This window comes from Danio rerio, chromosome 1, assembly GCF_049306965.1.
Source record: "Danio rerio strain Tuebingen ecotype United States chromosome 1, GRCz12tu, whole genome shotgun sequence".
In the NCBI taxonomy this organism is placed as follows: Eukaryota; Metazoa; Chordata; class Actinopteri; order Cypriniformes; family Danionidae; genus Danio; species Danio rerio.
This window is the reverse complement of record NC_133176.1, coordinates 13,694,689-13,708,779: the sequence shown is the minus strand read 5'-3', so window position 1 is coordinate 13,708,779 and position 14,091 is coordinate 13,694,689. Positions and strand designations below refer to the sequence as shown.

The 14,091-nt window shown below is 30.2% G+C and overlaps 1 protein-coding gene across 4 annotated transcripts in view; it reads right to left on the bottom strand.

Moving 5' to 3' along the window:
• gne (glucosamine (UDP-N-acetyl)-2-epimerase/N-acetylmannosamine kinase) overlaps positions 1–13,647 on the bottom strand; it is a 39,048-nt gene extending 25,401 nt beyond the window's left edge. Inside the window, exons 1-3 of one of the 4 annotated variants that reach the window (XM_068214418.2) lie at positions 13,508–13,641; positions 2,125–2,148; positions 120–328 (exon numbers count right to left, since the gene is read on the bottom strand). In XM_068214418.2, the coding sequence (XP_068070519.1) occupies positions 120–310 (191 nt within the window). In that variant the 5' untranslated portion in view covers positions 311–328; positions 2,125–2,148; positions 13,508–13,641. 4 annotated transcript variants of the gene reach the window in all.
• Positions 13,648–14,091: the final 444 nt, after the last annotated feature.

Sequence of the window (14,091 nt, the reverse complement as noted above, 5' to 3'; positions counted from 1 at the left end):
CACTTTAATCAATTTATGTCGGGAAAACATGAAGGAATTGTACAAATCTCAGCATTTTTAACAGTGTGCAAGTTTGTTAAAGAGATGACGCAACCTAAATTCTGCTCAAGCTTTCTTACCCGTAATCGTCAATGAGATGTGAACCCAGCACCACCACCTCCAGGTCAAAGATGTCCGGGTGAGATTTGATGCCAAACATGATGGGTGCCAGTTTGGAGTAGTCCGCTCGGTTGCAAGTGGCCACGCACACGCGGAGTCTTTCTTTCTTTGGCTTCTCCAAACGCTCCATCTTCTCCTGCGCTCGCTGCATTCTCAGATAGTAAAGCTCCTAAAAGAGGAACACGATTAGAAATATAAACCCTGCTTTGAGACGGCATAAAAATAAAGAATTATTGCGAATTAATCACTGCTAGAAGAACATAACAGAGAGCTTTACTATTTAAAAATTTTGTTATAAACAATTTAGAATATGTATTTAGCGTCTTACTTCCTCTGCTACAAAATACAGTCCCCGACATGTTTGTTTGTTTATTTATTAATTGCCACATCAGCAACTTAAAGATCAATATTAGGGCTTCATGAAAATCTGAAATTGAGATAAATTTAGCGATATGAATAGTTTCCGAAGACAGTTTGAATAGCACAATTCTTAAGGGAGTCTAAAAGTATTTATGTACAGAAATGGAATAATCACAATGTGAAAAAAAATATGCTTTTCTTACTTTGCTTTGTCTCATTTCTAGACCAAACATCTGAACATTCTTAGGTCAAGTAAAAATATTGTTTTGTTTTCAACTTGAGAAGAAATAAAAGTCAAATTTAAGAGTTTTTCCTTAAAATAAGCAAAATTATCTGCCAGAGGGGCGAGTAAAGTTATCTCGTTTTTGCTTGAAAATGTAGATATTTGGACTAGAAATAGGACAAGTATAACCATTTTTAAATAAATTCCTTATAATTACAGTAAATAAATACAATTCTTTAGCTTCAGGTTTACTATAATTCAGACTCAACATTGCATATCTTGCAATGCGACTATTGTGTGTGCGTACATTGTGATATCGATGCTGATATTGTGCAGCTCTAATCAATATACATAAAAACATAACATAAGAAGAACTATATATTTTATTGAGAGATGATGCACAGACAAATATATAAATAGAAATAAATCAATCAAAACTGTACATTAAAAGTTAAATATGATTTTTCACTTCCATGTTTGATAAATAACGTAAAATTCTTCCTGGTGATACCGTTTTAAAAGCATTAAAGTGTTTTCATCATAAAAATCTTGTCTAATGGTGCTTATACTTTCACATTCTCTGTCCCCGACATGTAAACTGAAGTGTAATGAGATGTTTTCAGAAAGTATAATGCATATTTAAGCACAGCTTGAACTCTGTATTTACCAATCAGCATTCACAGATTGGAACTGAATCGCCTTTACATACACTAAAAAGAAAAGTTTGGGCTCAGTAACTTTTAGTTTAAGTTTTTTTCAGCAAGGATGCTGTAGATTGATCAAAAGTGACAGTAAAAACATATCTTAAATATTTTTTAACACTAATAATAATGATGATGATGAGTCTTGTGATTTAAATATCAGAAAAATTATGATTATGACGTATTTTTCTTTAAAACGATGTGAGCAACACAGGCTATTTTCAGGGCAAAAACCTTTAATTAATAAATAAACAATTAAAAACAACAAATGAATACATGAAATTTAATGTTAATACATGATAAAAATTCCACATTTTTTTAAATTTTAGAAAGTAATGATGATGTGTACTGAAAAATGGTGTTATAAGAACAACATACATTTTAAAATACATTAAAAGCCTTTTAAGTTCTATAATATTTGTGTTTTCCAACATTATATATTATAGAAAACTTTTACCTGCCAACAGTCTACTGTTTTAACTGCATTTCTGATCACATAAAATTCTACCATTTTAGAAATTGCTTGTAAAAAAATGAAAGTGCACCGATCCCAAACTTTTCAATTACCGTGTATATACAGTATTTATTTAAACAAATGCAAAAACAAAGAAATCATAACTGTAGTAAATCAGAGCAAGCCTTTCATGCCAGGGTTGCCAAATTGAGAAGGATCATACTTACATGAGAATTCCTGACCTGAACACTCTGAGGCATGAAAACAGAATAAGGAAAGAAAAAGAGGTATATATATTGCGACGTCACTTCGAAGAGGATTATAAGACTATATTTCTGTTATGAAAGCGACCTGCCAGACTAATAATGCCTGAACAATTCAATGAGCTAAGGCACCTTCAAACGCTTACTTCTGTGTTTGGACATTGACCATTCAAACGCACATTTTTTAACAGGTGGAAAAAGCAAACAGCACTGTAACTAGAAAGTACAGCAGTAGCAAAGTACATGAAATATAGGTGCCATCATTATGAGGGCCAAAGTCCCACTGCATTACGGGGCAAAATCAGGCAAACTGCATTTAACCCAGTATAACAGATTAAATAATAGTCAGATGTAACCTACTTATGTTTTAAAATAAGTAAATTTTTGTTTTAATAATATTTCTGTTTCTATATTACTATATTAAGAATTATAATTTATATACATTACTTTTGCACAATTTTTACAGTTCAGTGAACACCAAAAAACGATTCATTTAGCAAAACTACAGTTGTTGTTCAAAAGCACACAGCTGAGGTTTGATGAGCGCACTGTCATAAAATGATTTCATTCAACATTCTTTGAATACATTCAGCAGACATATCTAGGGGGTTTTTAACCACTCGTGTTCAATTGGAAACTAGCCTAAACACAGGAATGCCTCAAGGGTGTGTCTTGGGGCCGATGCAAATAAGTCAAATATGAGCTGAAGTCTTCCGTCTTAAAACAAATGTGACAGTTCATGTCCCACGTAAATTGTCAGAACTAAACATCACGACAAACCAGCTGGCACAGAAAGACAAACACTTAAAGAACTTAATGGATTCAATGAAAAATTAAGATGTTCTTGAAAACATTGGCTGCTTCTTCTTTTTTTTTTTTTACAAATATGTACAAGATAAACTTATTTCCAGCATTAAATTGATATATGTCTGAGATATTTCAGTCTGTATGCTTTGTTAAATAATTAATAAACAATTATTAACACATCTATAAATAAATATACATGTATAAATAAATATACATGTATAAATAAATATATATATATATATATATATATATATATATATATATATATATATATATATATATATATATATATATATATATATATATATATATATATATAWWAATTAATTCATTTATACAATTTTATACAATTTATATCGAGACAGTAAAAAAATCATACATTTTTCGAGGTTCATAAAAATAGTAAAAATTCCAAACAGTTTTCTGCACATTATAAAAAAAATCAATGCACTTAGATTCAGCGTTTATAATGCAATATCTAATTAATGAATTCACAAATACTGTACATTCAAAATCCTTTTAAAGGCTTGAAAAACTAGATACTTTTTGAGTTGCTAATTTAATAAGACAGACGAGTTATACAGTACTCTACATTCAAACTGTACTGCAAAACTTGACATGTCACAAGGATTTAATCAAGCTGGAGAGCAAAAACTGATGGACACAAATGAACATTTTCACTGTCGTGTACTGTGCGTGCAAAAAGATGTACACTACCATTGAAATGCTGAGGTCTTTAAGATTTTTTTGTGTGCTTAATTAAGAAAGGGATGCAATTATTTATATATATATATATATATATATATATATATATATATATATATATATATATATATATATATATATATTCAATTTAATCTATTTTTAAGGATTTTAAATGTAATTCAGTCCTGTGATGACAAAGCTACATTTTCAGCATCATCACTGCAGTCTTCAGTGACACATGATCCTTCTACAATCACTGCAATATGCAGTGCAGATTTAATGCTCAAAAATATTTATTTTTATAAACGTTTGTGCTGCTAAATATTGTTCAGGAAACAATAACAGTTTATTTCACAAGATTCATCTTGGGAAAATGCATTTATTAATCTACACTTATACAAAATGACTTTTGCTGCTTGTTCAAACTACTTATTTAAAATTAGCTGAACCAACACAATTCTTAAGTTTTTTTTGTGACAGCTTAATTGTTTTATGGTAAATCATCTTATATTTGTAAAAACGAACAAATAAACTTAATTTCTTAATTTTCTTAATTTCTTCATGTTGCCCCAACACAAATCAAATGTGGAACCAAGCACTTACAGTGTATAAATTTTATAGCAAATGTAAATCAATTTGATGCATCTTTGCTGAATGTCAGTATTAGTTTCTTTCAAATATAAATCTTACTGACCTCAAAACTTTCAACATTAGTGCTATTACCTTACGTTGTAAAAAAAATCCCGGTTGCCTTATATCTGTAAGCTAAATCAAAACACCCTTATAAGTCGATTCAACTCATAATATGTTAAACTGACTTAAAACAGCTTGTGTAACTTATACTGTTAAGTTAGAACATGATTAATTTAGTTTAATAAGTTACAATGAATTAAAAACATAGGCTGTCATGACTAACTAATCATATCATTTCTTACAGTGTATATTACACTGGAGAAAATTAAGTTTGCTGTTTACTCAAACTACAAACTTTAAGAAAAGGAGTTCTATTTTGGTGACAACTTAATTTTGTTCAATCCACTTATATTAAAACAATCTTTATAATTTATAACAAATATAAATCAATTTGACGCATCAATGCTGAATGTCGGTATTCATTTATTTCAAATATAAATCTTACTGACCCTGAAACTTTCAACATCAGTGCTGTAACCTTATATTAATACACTCCAGAAAAAAAGATGTTTTGATGTGTTGAATTTAAACAAACAAATTCATTTTAGTAATGTTCAACTTAATTTGTCTGTTTAAATTCAGCCCAAATAATCATTTACAATTACTTAGCATGAAGGAATCATCTTCGAGTAATTTTTTTTTCACTGTGCAAACTTCTAAATAAAGCTGTTTTCTTTTGGTGACAACTTAATTTTGCTTAATCCACTTAAATTAAAACATTTTATTTAATTTACAACAAACGTAAATCAATTCGATACATATTTGCTGAATGTCAGTATTCGTTTCTTTCAAATATAAATCTTACTGACCTCAAAACTTTCAACATAAGCTGTAACCTTGAATACACTCTAAATAAGCTTGCTCTTTGTTCAAACTACAAACTTAAAAAGAAAAACAGTTTTCTTTTGGTAATTTTTTGTGTTCAAACCACAAACTAGTAAGCTTATTGATTGTGTGGAACGCAACATGTATTGTGTGTAGTTCACCCATGAATGAAAATGACCCCTTCATTTACTCTCCATCGTGTGGTTTTAAACCTTTATGAGGATTCTTCTCCTGTTGAACATGAAAGAAGAAGTCTAAATGCTGTTTGCTGAGAACTATAAAAAAAAGATATCTTCCTTAGTAGGGCTGCACAATTATCGTTTTAGCATCGATATTGCAATTTGCGCATCTGCAATAGTCCCATCGCAAAGATATGCAATGTCCAGTGTAAATTACAGTTGACCAAGGGCTAATTGTATTTAAGCACTGTATTTATATGATTTATGCAAAACAAAAAAACATTTCTTACTTATAATTTTTGTCTTGTTTCTAGTCCAAATATCTACATATCAAAGTAAAAACAAGATTAATTCACTTCCCCCATAGCAGATCATTTCTTTAAAACAAGCAAAAAACTTCTTTCTTCTGATGGTGAAAACTAAACAATATTTTTACTTGGTCTAAGAATTGATTTAATTTGATATTTAGACTAGAACCAAGGCAAAACCAAGTAAGAAAAGCATTTTTAGAGCTATTTAAACCATCTTCTGAAACTATTCATATCGCAATATTTATCGCAGATAATTATCATAACATCATGTGACTTTTCCGATATCGTGCAGCCCTAGTCTTCACTGTTCAACAGAAGAAAGAAACACAAATAAATTCTGAACAAGCGAAGAGCGAGTAAATAATGACAGACTGTTCATTTTTGGCTGAACTATCATTTCATCTGACATCACACTGAAACACCCTGCAATAAAATAACCCAACTTCGCACACATAAATATGATCCCTCGTGGTTTCTGACATTACCAATCTCTCAGACAGTACATAATCGTTTCTCTACTGCCAAAAAAAACCACCAACAGGAAGAACTTCAGACTTAACTTCCATATGTCTACCCTAAAAAAAAGTGCATATGGCACAGTTAAAAGCAGTGCATGGCCTTATGGGAAATCTTCATCACTGTTGTCCTACACTGAAAAAATCATTGGACTTACTTAATATTTTACAGGCAAGTGGTTGTAAACAATTGATATTGGCTGAATTTAAACAAACAAATTAAGTTGAACATTACTCAATTTAATTTGTTTGTTTAAATTCAGCCCATATAAACTGTTTGCAACCAGTTACCCTAAAGAAAATGTAGTAAACCCAATAAATCTGCCATCTGTCCTATGCACCGGCTCCTGATTTTCAGCTTTAAATAAAAATAGAAACCAGAAGTTGCCCTACGAACATCCCTCTGACTAAGAATCCACATCAAGATCCTACTAATTCCACCATGTTTCCATCACACACACTCACTCCTCCTCATCATCATCCTTGCTAAAAGGCATCACAAGACTCATTACAGACGGGGGAGGGAGGCAGGGATGGAAGGAATGAGCAAAAGCACATGACAAAATGGCATCCGACTCACGTGTGGGTTTCTAGCATGTCCTGGCATCATGGTGTGTGTGTGTGCACGCGCCGTTTTCTTATCCGCTGCTCAATGAATGAAATGAATCAAATTGCTGCTCTGCTTCTTTTCAGCCTCTGACAGCCATTAAAGCGAGTGGGAGGAGAACAGAGGCTCCTCGGCATGCTTCACACAAAGCAGCTCGGCCTGGACCGCCTCAGTGGGAGGGTCATATAGGCTGATGCGTACTGACTGGCTGGCTGGGACAGAGGAGAGCAGGGAGTCTCCGCCCACTGCATCATCTTTAGCACAGAAGTGATATGGCACATACAGCTGCCAAAAAGCCATTCATTTAAAAAAGTAAATCCATCGCGACAAGTTGATTTTACTTTTAATAAATGAAGTAATTCTGTTAAATTAGAGCTGTTAAGTTCACTTAACTCAATTTTTTGAATAACGCACAGTTCATTTACCTAATTTAAGGCTCAATTTTTTTAAGTAAACTAAACACGTTTTGCAGTGCATGTGTACACACTTTTGTTTTAACTGTCGTGTCACTTCCTTTTAGAAGAAGAATCAAAAGAATGTGCACCTTTGTACATCCTTTATACATTCCATAACATTACTGCAATCCCACAATATGCTTTCAGTTATCAATTGCCTCCATCATTCAGCTTGATCAGGTTCAGCAGCTGAATGAGAAATGTGTTGGCAAACTGAACCGGATTTTCAGAAAGGTTTTTTTGTTTTTGTTTTTTGTTACATTTGATCAAGCTTTAGGACTGCTGAAGCAATCAAAACCACAAAAATGGGGCAAAATTTAATGATATAATTCATTCATTTTCTTTTAGCTTGATCCCTTTATTAATCTGGGGTCGCCACAGCAGAATAAACCAACAACTTATCCAACATATGTTTTACGCAGCGAATGCCCTTCCAGCTGCAACCCATCACTGGGAAACATCCATACACACTCATTCAGACACATACATTACTGACAATTTTTTAGCTTACCCAATTCACCTGTACCGCATATCTTTGGACTTGCGGGGAAACCGGAGAGAACATGTAAAATCCACACAGAAATGCCAACTGACCCAGCCAGGGCTCGAACCAGCGACCTTCTTGCTGTGAGGTGACAGCGCTACCAACTGTGCCACCGCGTCACCTTAATAATATAATAAATTATATAAATAAAATTAAATTAAAATTATATAATAAAAAAATATCACTGAAATAAACAACAAAATAACAAACAAAATACATCGACTTTTTTCATTTTTATCAGCAAATTTTGAAAATGTTTTAATGTTACTAAGATTTTAGCTGCCTTTATAATCATAAAGAATTATTTTACTGATTATCTTTGAAATGAAACTAACGTCAACCAAATGGCAAACGAATAAAATATTTTTAGATATTTTATGCCAAAGTATATAAATCAATTAAAATAAGATTGAAATATGAAACGACAAACATTATAGACAAACACAGTTTTTTGTGGTTTTACTGACATGATATAGATCTGAACATATAATAAATTTAATAATAAGTTATAATTATAATAATTATTTTACTTTTAACTTATTTTTATAAGTAGTACTAGTAGTAGTAGTAGTTGTAGTAAAGTTAATAATAACAATAATTTATTATTATTATTATTATTATTATTATTACTATTATTATTATTAATAGTAGTAGTAGTACTGCTGTTAATAATATTAGCTAAAATTTATTATTATTATAATTAGTAGTAGTAGTAGTAGTAGTAGTAGTAGTAATGATAATATTATTAATAATAATAATTAGGTTATAATTGTAATATTAATTTTATTTATAATAACCTATTATTATTATTATTATTATTATTATAGCAATAATAATAATAATAGCAATAAGTTATAATAATAATTTTATTTATAATAACTTACATTAGTAGCAGCATTGGTAGTAGTAGTATTGTTTATTAATAATAACAACAATTTATTATTATCAATAATAGTAATAGTAATAATAATAATAATAATAATTATTATTATTATTATTATTATTATATTAATAATTTTGTTTTATAATAATAAATTTGTTATTATTAGTAGTAGTATTAGTAGTACTGTTGTTAATAATATTAATAATAATAACAACAACAACAACAATTTATTATTATTATTAATAACAATAATAATAATAATAATAAAGTTATATTTATAGTAAAAAATGTATTAATTACTTTTTTTATTATCATTATTATTAGTAGTAGTAGTAGTATTAGGCATGGGACTATAACCATTTTTAAGGTATACTGCGGTTTGGAAAAGTCAAGGTTTTAAAACCTTTAAAATTTTCTGCAATACGGCTCCTTAGGTATGTGTACGATTTTTTATTACGTTTTTTTTTTTTTTTTAAGACAACAATATCTCCAGCAAAAAAAATGCTGTTTTAAATAGTGAAAAAAACGTGTTTGAAACAATTGAAGACAGCAAAATTAAAAAATTAATTTAGCCTGAGACGTTTACTGCTCCAAAATATTTTAATGCTTCTCAAAATAAAATACATTGTGTTCAAAAGGGAAAAAGTTTGAGTTTTTTACCCAGACATTTAAAAAGAATATATTTTAGAGCAGTAATCACAATACCATCAAACGGTGATAATTTTATCCAAGGTTTCCATACACCGTCAGAATCTTATACCAGCCCATGCCTAGTAGCAGTAGTAGCAGTAGTAGTAGTAGTAGAAGTGTTAATAATAATAACATCAATTTATTTCTATTATAATTATTAATAATAATGTGTTTTTACTAATATAATATCAATGTATTGTTATAACAGATATGCTGACTTACTATCAAAACTGTTAAATGATATACAATGACATTACAAAAACTCTTTAGCTCAGTCCGTCTTTAAAGAGACCATGAAAAAAAGAGCCACGTCTTCATAACCTGTGCCCTCCAATCAGGTACACAAACCTCTAGGCGTCATTACATGAGCCTGCATTCTCTCATCAGACACACAAGTCTCTTTACACACATATAAGGGTGTGTGTTGTGTGCAGAACATTAAACCTATAGGTGCGGTGGACAAGGATCCGTGTATGTGTATGTGTGTGTGTTTATGTGTGTGTATGTGTGTGTGTTTATGTGTGTGTGTGTGTGTGTTTGTGTGTTCTCAGGCATTGCACTGACACTCATATACAATCAGTGATCTGCTTTAAGTACTGCAAAGAAAAACGTTGAACTCATTTGCCCTTAAAAAAATGTTGAAGCTGCCAATAAATTTATACTTTTCACTTAATTTAGATTGGTTATTGATTGTTATATTGACTGAATATCACAGATTAATAGCAAGATGCTAAGTTTATTATGAATGGGAGCTTCAAGCTTGTCGAATTTTTTAAAAAGCTGATTGGGGAAGAGAGTCAGAAAAATAAAAGGATCAAATGATAGTTTCAAGCAGAGGCGAAAGACGAGTCAAAACCAAAATACACAGAGAGCAAATGGATGCAGGCTGTTCCTGAAGCTTTCAATGATAGCGGATACAATAATACAGGCCTGTATGTGTAAGTTAATTTGAAGACAAATCAAAAAAATAAATTAAAAATGAGAGAGAAATGGTGCCACCTGTTGGCAGAATAAGTGACAAGCGAATGCCCAGGACCACCTGATCACAATAGAAATGGATGAATGAATGAGTGCATTATAATCCTCACTGAAAAAAAAATGAAGCAGTGCTTCATTTTAGTTTAATATTATTTGTTTTATTTTTCAAGTAATATATTTTAAGTTCAAATGATAGCTAAACAAAAATGTATTTGATTAAGAGCTCAATTAAAAAATATTTGATTTATCCGATGTAAAGTTAAGGTTACTCACACAAGCCTGTGCATGTGAATTAAACAGAAACTCAATATCCTGTGTACTCTCAAAAAAAAATGTTTTTTTTTTTTTAAATTCTTATTTAAAATGAGCTGAAGCAACACAATGCCTGAGATTTCATTAGGACAACTTAAATTTTTTAATGTTCAATCCACATCAATTTGTTAAAAGTGTTAACTTAATCAAATAGGGTTGCGACAACATGAATGCATTGTGTGGATTTTTTACAGTGTACTCTCATGGACTTAAAAAATATTGTTTAAGGCAAATTATTTATTTTTCATTGGCTCAAGTGATCAAATTCAGATGTGAAACTAGGCATAGGACGAGAACCGCTTTCAAGATTTACCGCAGTTTGAAAAAGTCAAGGTATTAAAACGGCAAATATATTTTGTTATACCGTTTTTAAGGTATGTGGTTTTTGTTTTTTTTAAGTTTTTTTATAATGTGTTGTAAGGGAATTTGTGTCTTTGAAGCTAATGAAGACAGAAGGGTTGAATTATGTAGCCTGACATGTTTACTGTTCCAAATTATTATAAATGATTTTTAAAATGTAATATATTGTGTAAATGAGGAAAAAAGTTGTTGTTTTTTTTAAGATATTTCAAAAGAAATTGTTACAGCAGTAAACACAATACCATGATACTGTGGTATTTTTTTTCAAGGTTCTCATACCATCAGAAACTTATACTGGCCCATGCCTGCGTGAAACCATTACCCTATTTTATGTGAATTTTTTTAAAGTGCTTTGGTAATATTTGTATGCATCATACATCTGTGTGATCACTTAACGCGTTCTTTCGCTCAAAAGTATAAATGAATCAAAACTGAGCAAAAACAGTACTACTGCGATTTTAAATCCACTGTTTTCTACGTGAACACCTACTCTTTATTGTCACATGATCCTTCTGAAATTACTTGTTGCTCCAGCACATTTATTATTATTGATGCTTAAAATAGTGAGCATATATCATTTTTCATAAGTTTGTCTTATAAAAAGAAAATAAAAATAACTAAATAAAAACCAAACAGTCTTTTACAGTCACTTTTAAAAATGTTTTTGTCCTTAATAAATAAAATTATTTTCTTTTTTTTAAAACATGAACAGCAGTGTGTAAAATAACAAAAGCTGTCTATTTCAGATAAATGTAATTTCATAAAGCTTGCATTCATCAAATACTCAAGAAATAAATGCAAACAACTGTTGTCAACATTAATCATTAATGCATTAATAATTATCATAATAATCTCATTTGAATGATTTCTTATATGACTCTGAATAAAAGTAATGACACTGAAGATTAAATTGCAGTAATGAATTGAATTTTATATGTATTAAAATAGCAAACACTTATTTGAAATTGAATGAATTATTCACAAAATTATTGTTTTATGTTTTTAGGGGGCAGTAGGGGATCTGACGGATCTATATGTGCACATTCTCAATAGTCACATCGTAAAAAGATATGCAATGTTGATTGCTGAGTGTTAACCAAGAGCTAAAGAATTGTAATCACTGTATTTACAGTTGAAGTCAGAATTATTATCCCCCCTTTTTATTTATCTTTTTTCCTTTTTAAATATTTCACAAATAATTTTTAACAAAGCAAGGAAATGTTCACAGTACGTCTGATAATATTTTTTCTTCTGGAGAAAGTCTTATTTGTTTATTTCGGCTAGAATAAAAGCAGTTTTTAATTTTATAAACACAAGGTCTTTAAATGTCACTTTAAGCTGTATAGATGCGTCTTGAAAAATATGTAGTCTAATATTATTTACTGTCATCATGGCAAAGATAAAATAAATCAGTTATTAGAAATGAGTTATTAAAACTGTTATGTTTAGAAATGTGTTGAAAAAAAATCTGCTCTCTGTTAAACAGAAAATGGGGAAAAAATAAACAGGGGGGCTGATGATTCAGGGGGGCTAATAGCTCTGACTTCAACTGTAAATCGAATTAATATGATTTATGTAAATAAAACATTTCTTACTTATAATTTTTGTCTTGTTTCCAGCCCAATTATCTAGGTTTTTTAAGTGAAGACAAGATTATTTCACTTATAAGAATTTTTTTTTACTTAAAACTCTAAATTTTTACTTATTTCTTCTGATGGTAAAAACTAAACATTTTTATTTTGTCTATTCATATGAATAGTGTACTAAAAACAAGACAAAACTAAAAAAAGAAAAGCATTTTTTTTGCATTGTAATTATTGAATTTCTGTAGCTGAATACTGTTAGACTCAAAAAAAAAAACATCAATTAGAGCCATTTAAAAAATACATACAATACAAATTCATATAGCAGTATTTAAATGGCAGAAAAATAATTTATAGCAATAGCAGCTTTGTTATATCATTGTTAAAATGAATTATAATGATTACATTAACATTTATTATTAATGTTCTACAGTAACATAGTGCTTCTTTTTATTGTTGTGTCGTTGCAACTGCAAATCCATGTGAGCATATTCTGAATGAAAACCGTTTATACAAAGGTTTATTCAAAAGTTAAAGGCTTCCTTTGTTTATCACAAAAAAACTAAGACTTTGATTTGTTAAGTTTGTGTGGGCGTAATATTTTGTAAAGAAATCTAACATACTGAATGGACAGATTTTGTCGTTATACTCATCTACAGATATCATAAGCAATCACTTATAGCGACTGTACATTTTACCCCGCATACTGAAATACTGTCTACACAAAAAGTGAGATACAAGTTAAAAACAGAGCTGACGAGAAACGCCAGCAGGCGAGTCAACAGTAGGATAAAGGTACATGTAACGTGGCGAAAGTTTCCTATGTGTGTGTGCGTGAGTTTACACACACAATCCACCGGTCAACTGAATGCTAGAAAGCCATATTAGCACGTTACTTACGTCCGACGCGATTATCTGTAGTTCATTCCCTTGACGAGTTTATATAGTCGAATAAGCCAAATGAGATGAGCTTGATTAATCATCAACAGAGGAAGATTGGTCGCGTCGCGCAAAACTAGTGAGACTCTTCTTCTGCTGTTTCTATTGGAGGAGCGGACTCACACTCAGCTCACTGCTGCCACCCATCGACTGAAGACTAAGTTGTTGTTTTTTCTTTTTTTTTTACATATTCTCATATTTTTGGCTGTTTTGACATTAAAAGGAAAGTTTTCCTCTTTAAAACGTTCAGCTAAATATTAATATATTTATTAATAAAAAATGAATGTTATAATACTAAAAAATTCAATATTACATCTAAGTATTAATAATGATTATTATTATTATTATTGATAATTAAAAACTTAATTATTTAAATAATGTATTTATTATTCAAATTAAACACAAAAATATGCAAAGAGGTTTAATGATTGACCATAAATCCGTTTACTGATACAACCATTAGAAAAACCTTGTAAAGGCTAACACTCAGATTTATATATATATGAGAAGTGTTCAGATGCAAAAACCTCTAAGTGCCATCTGTA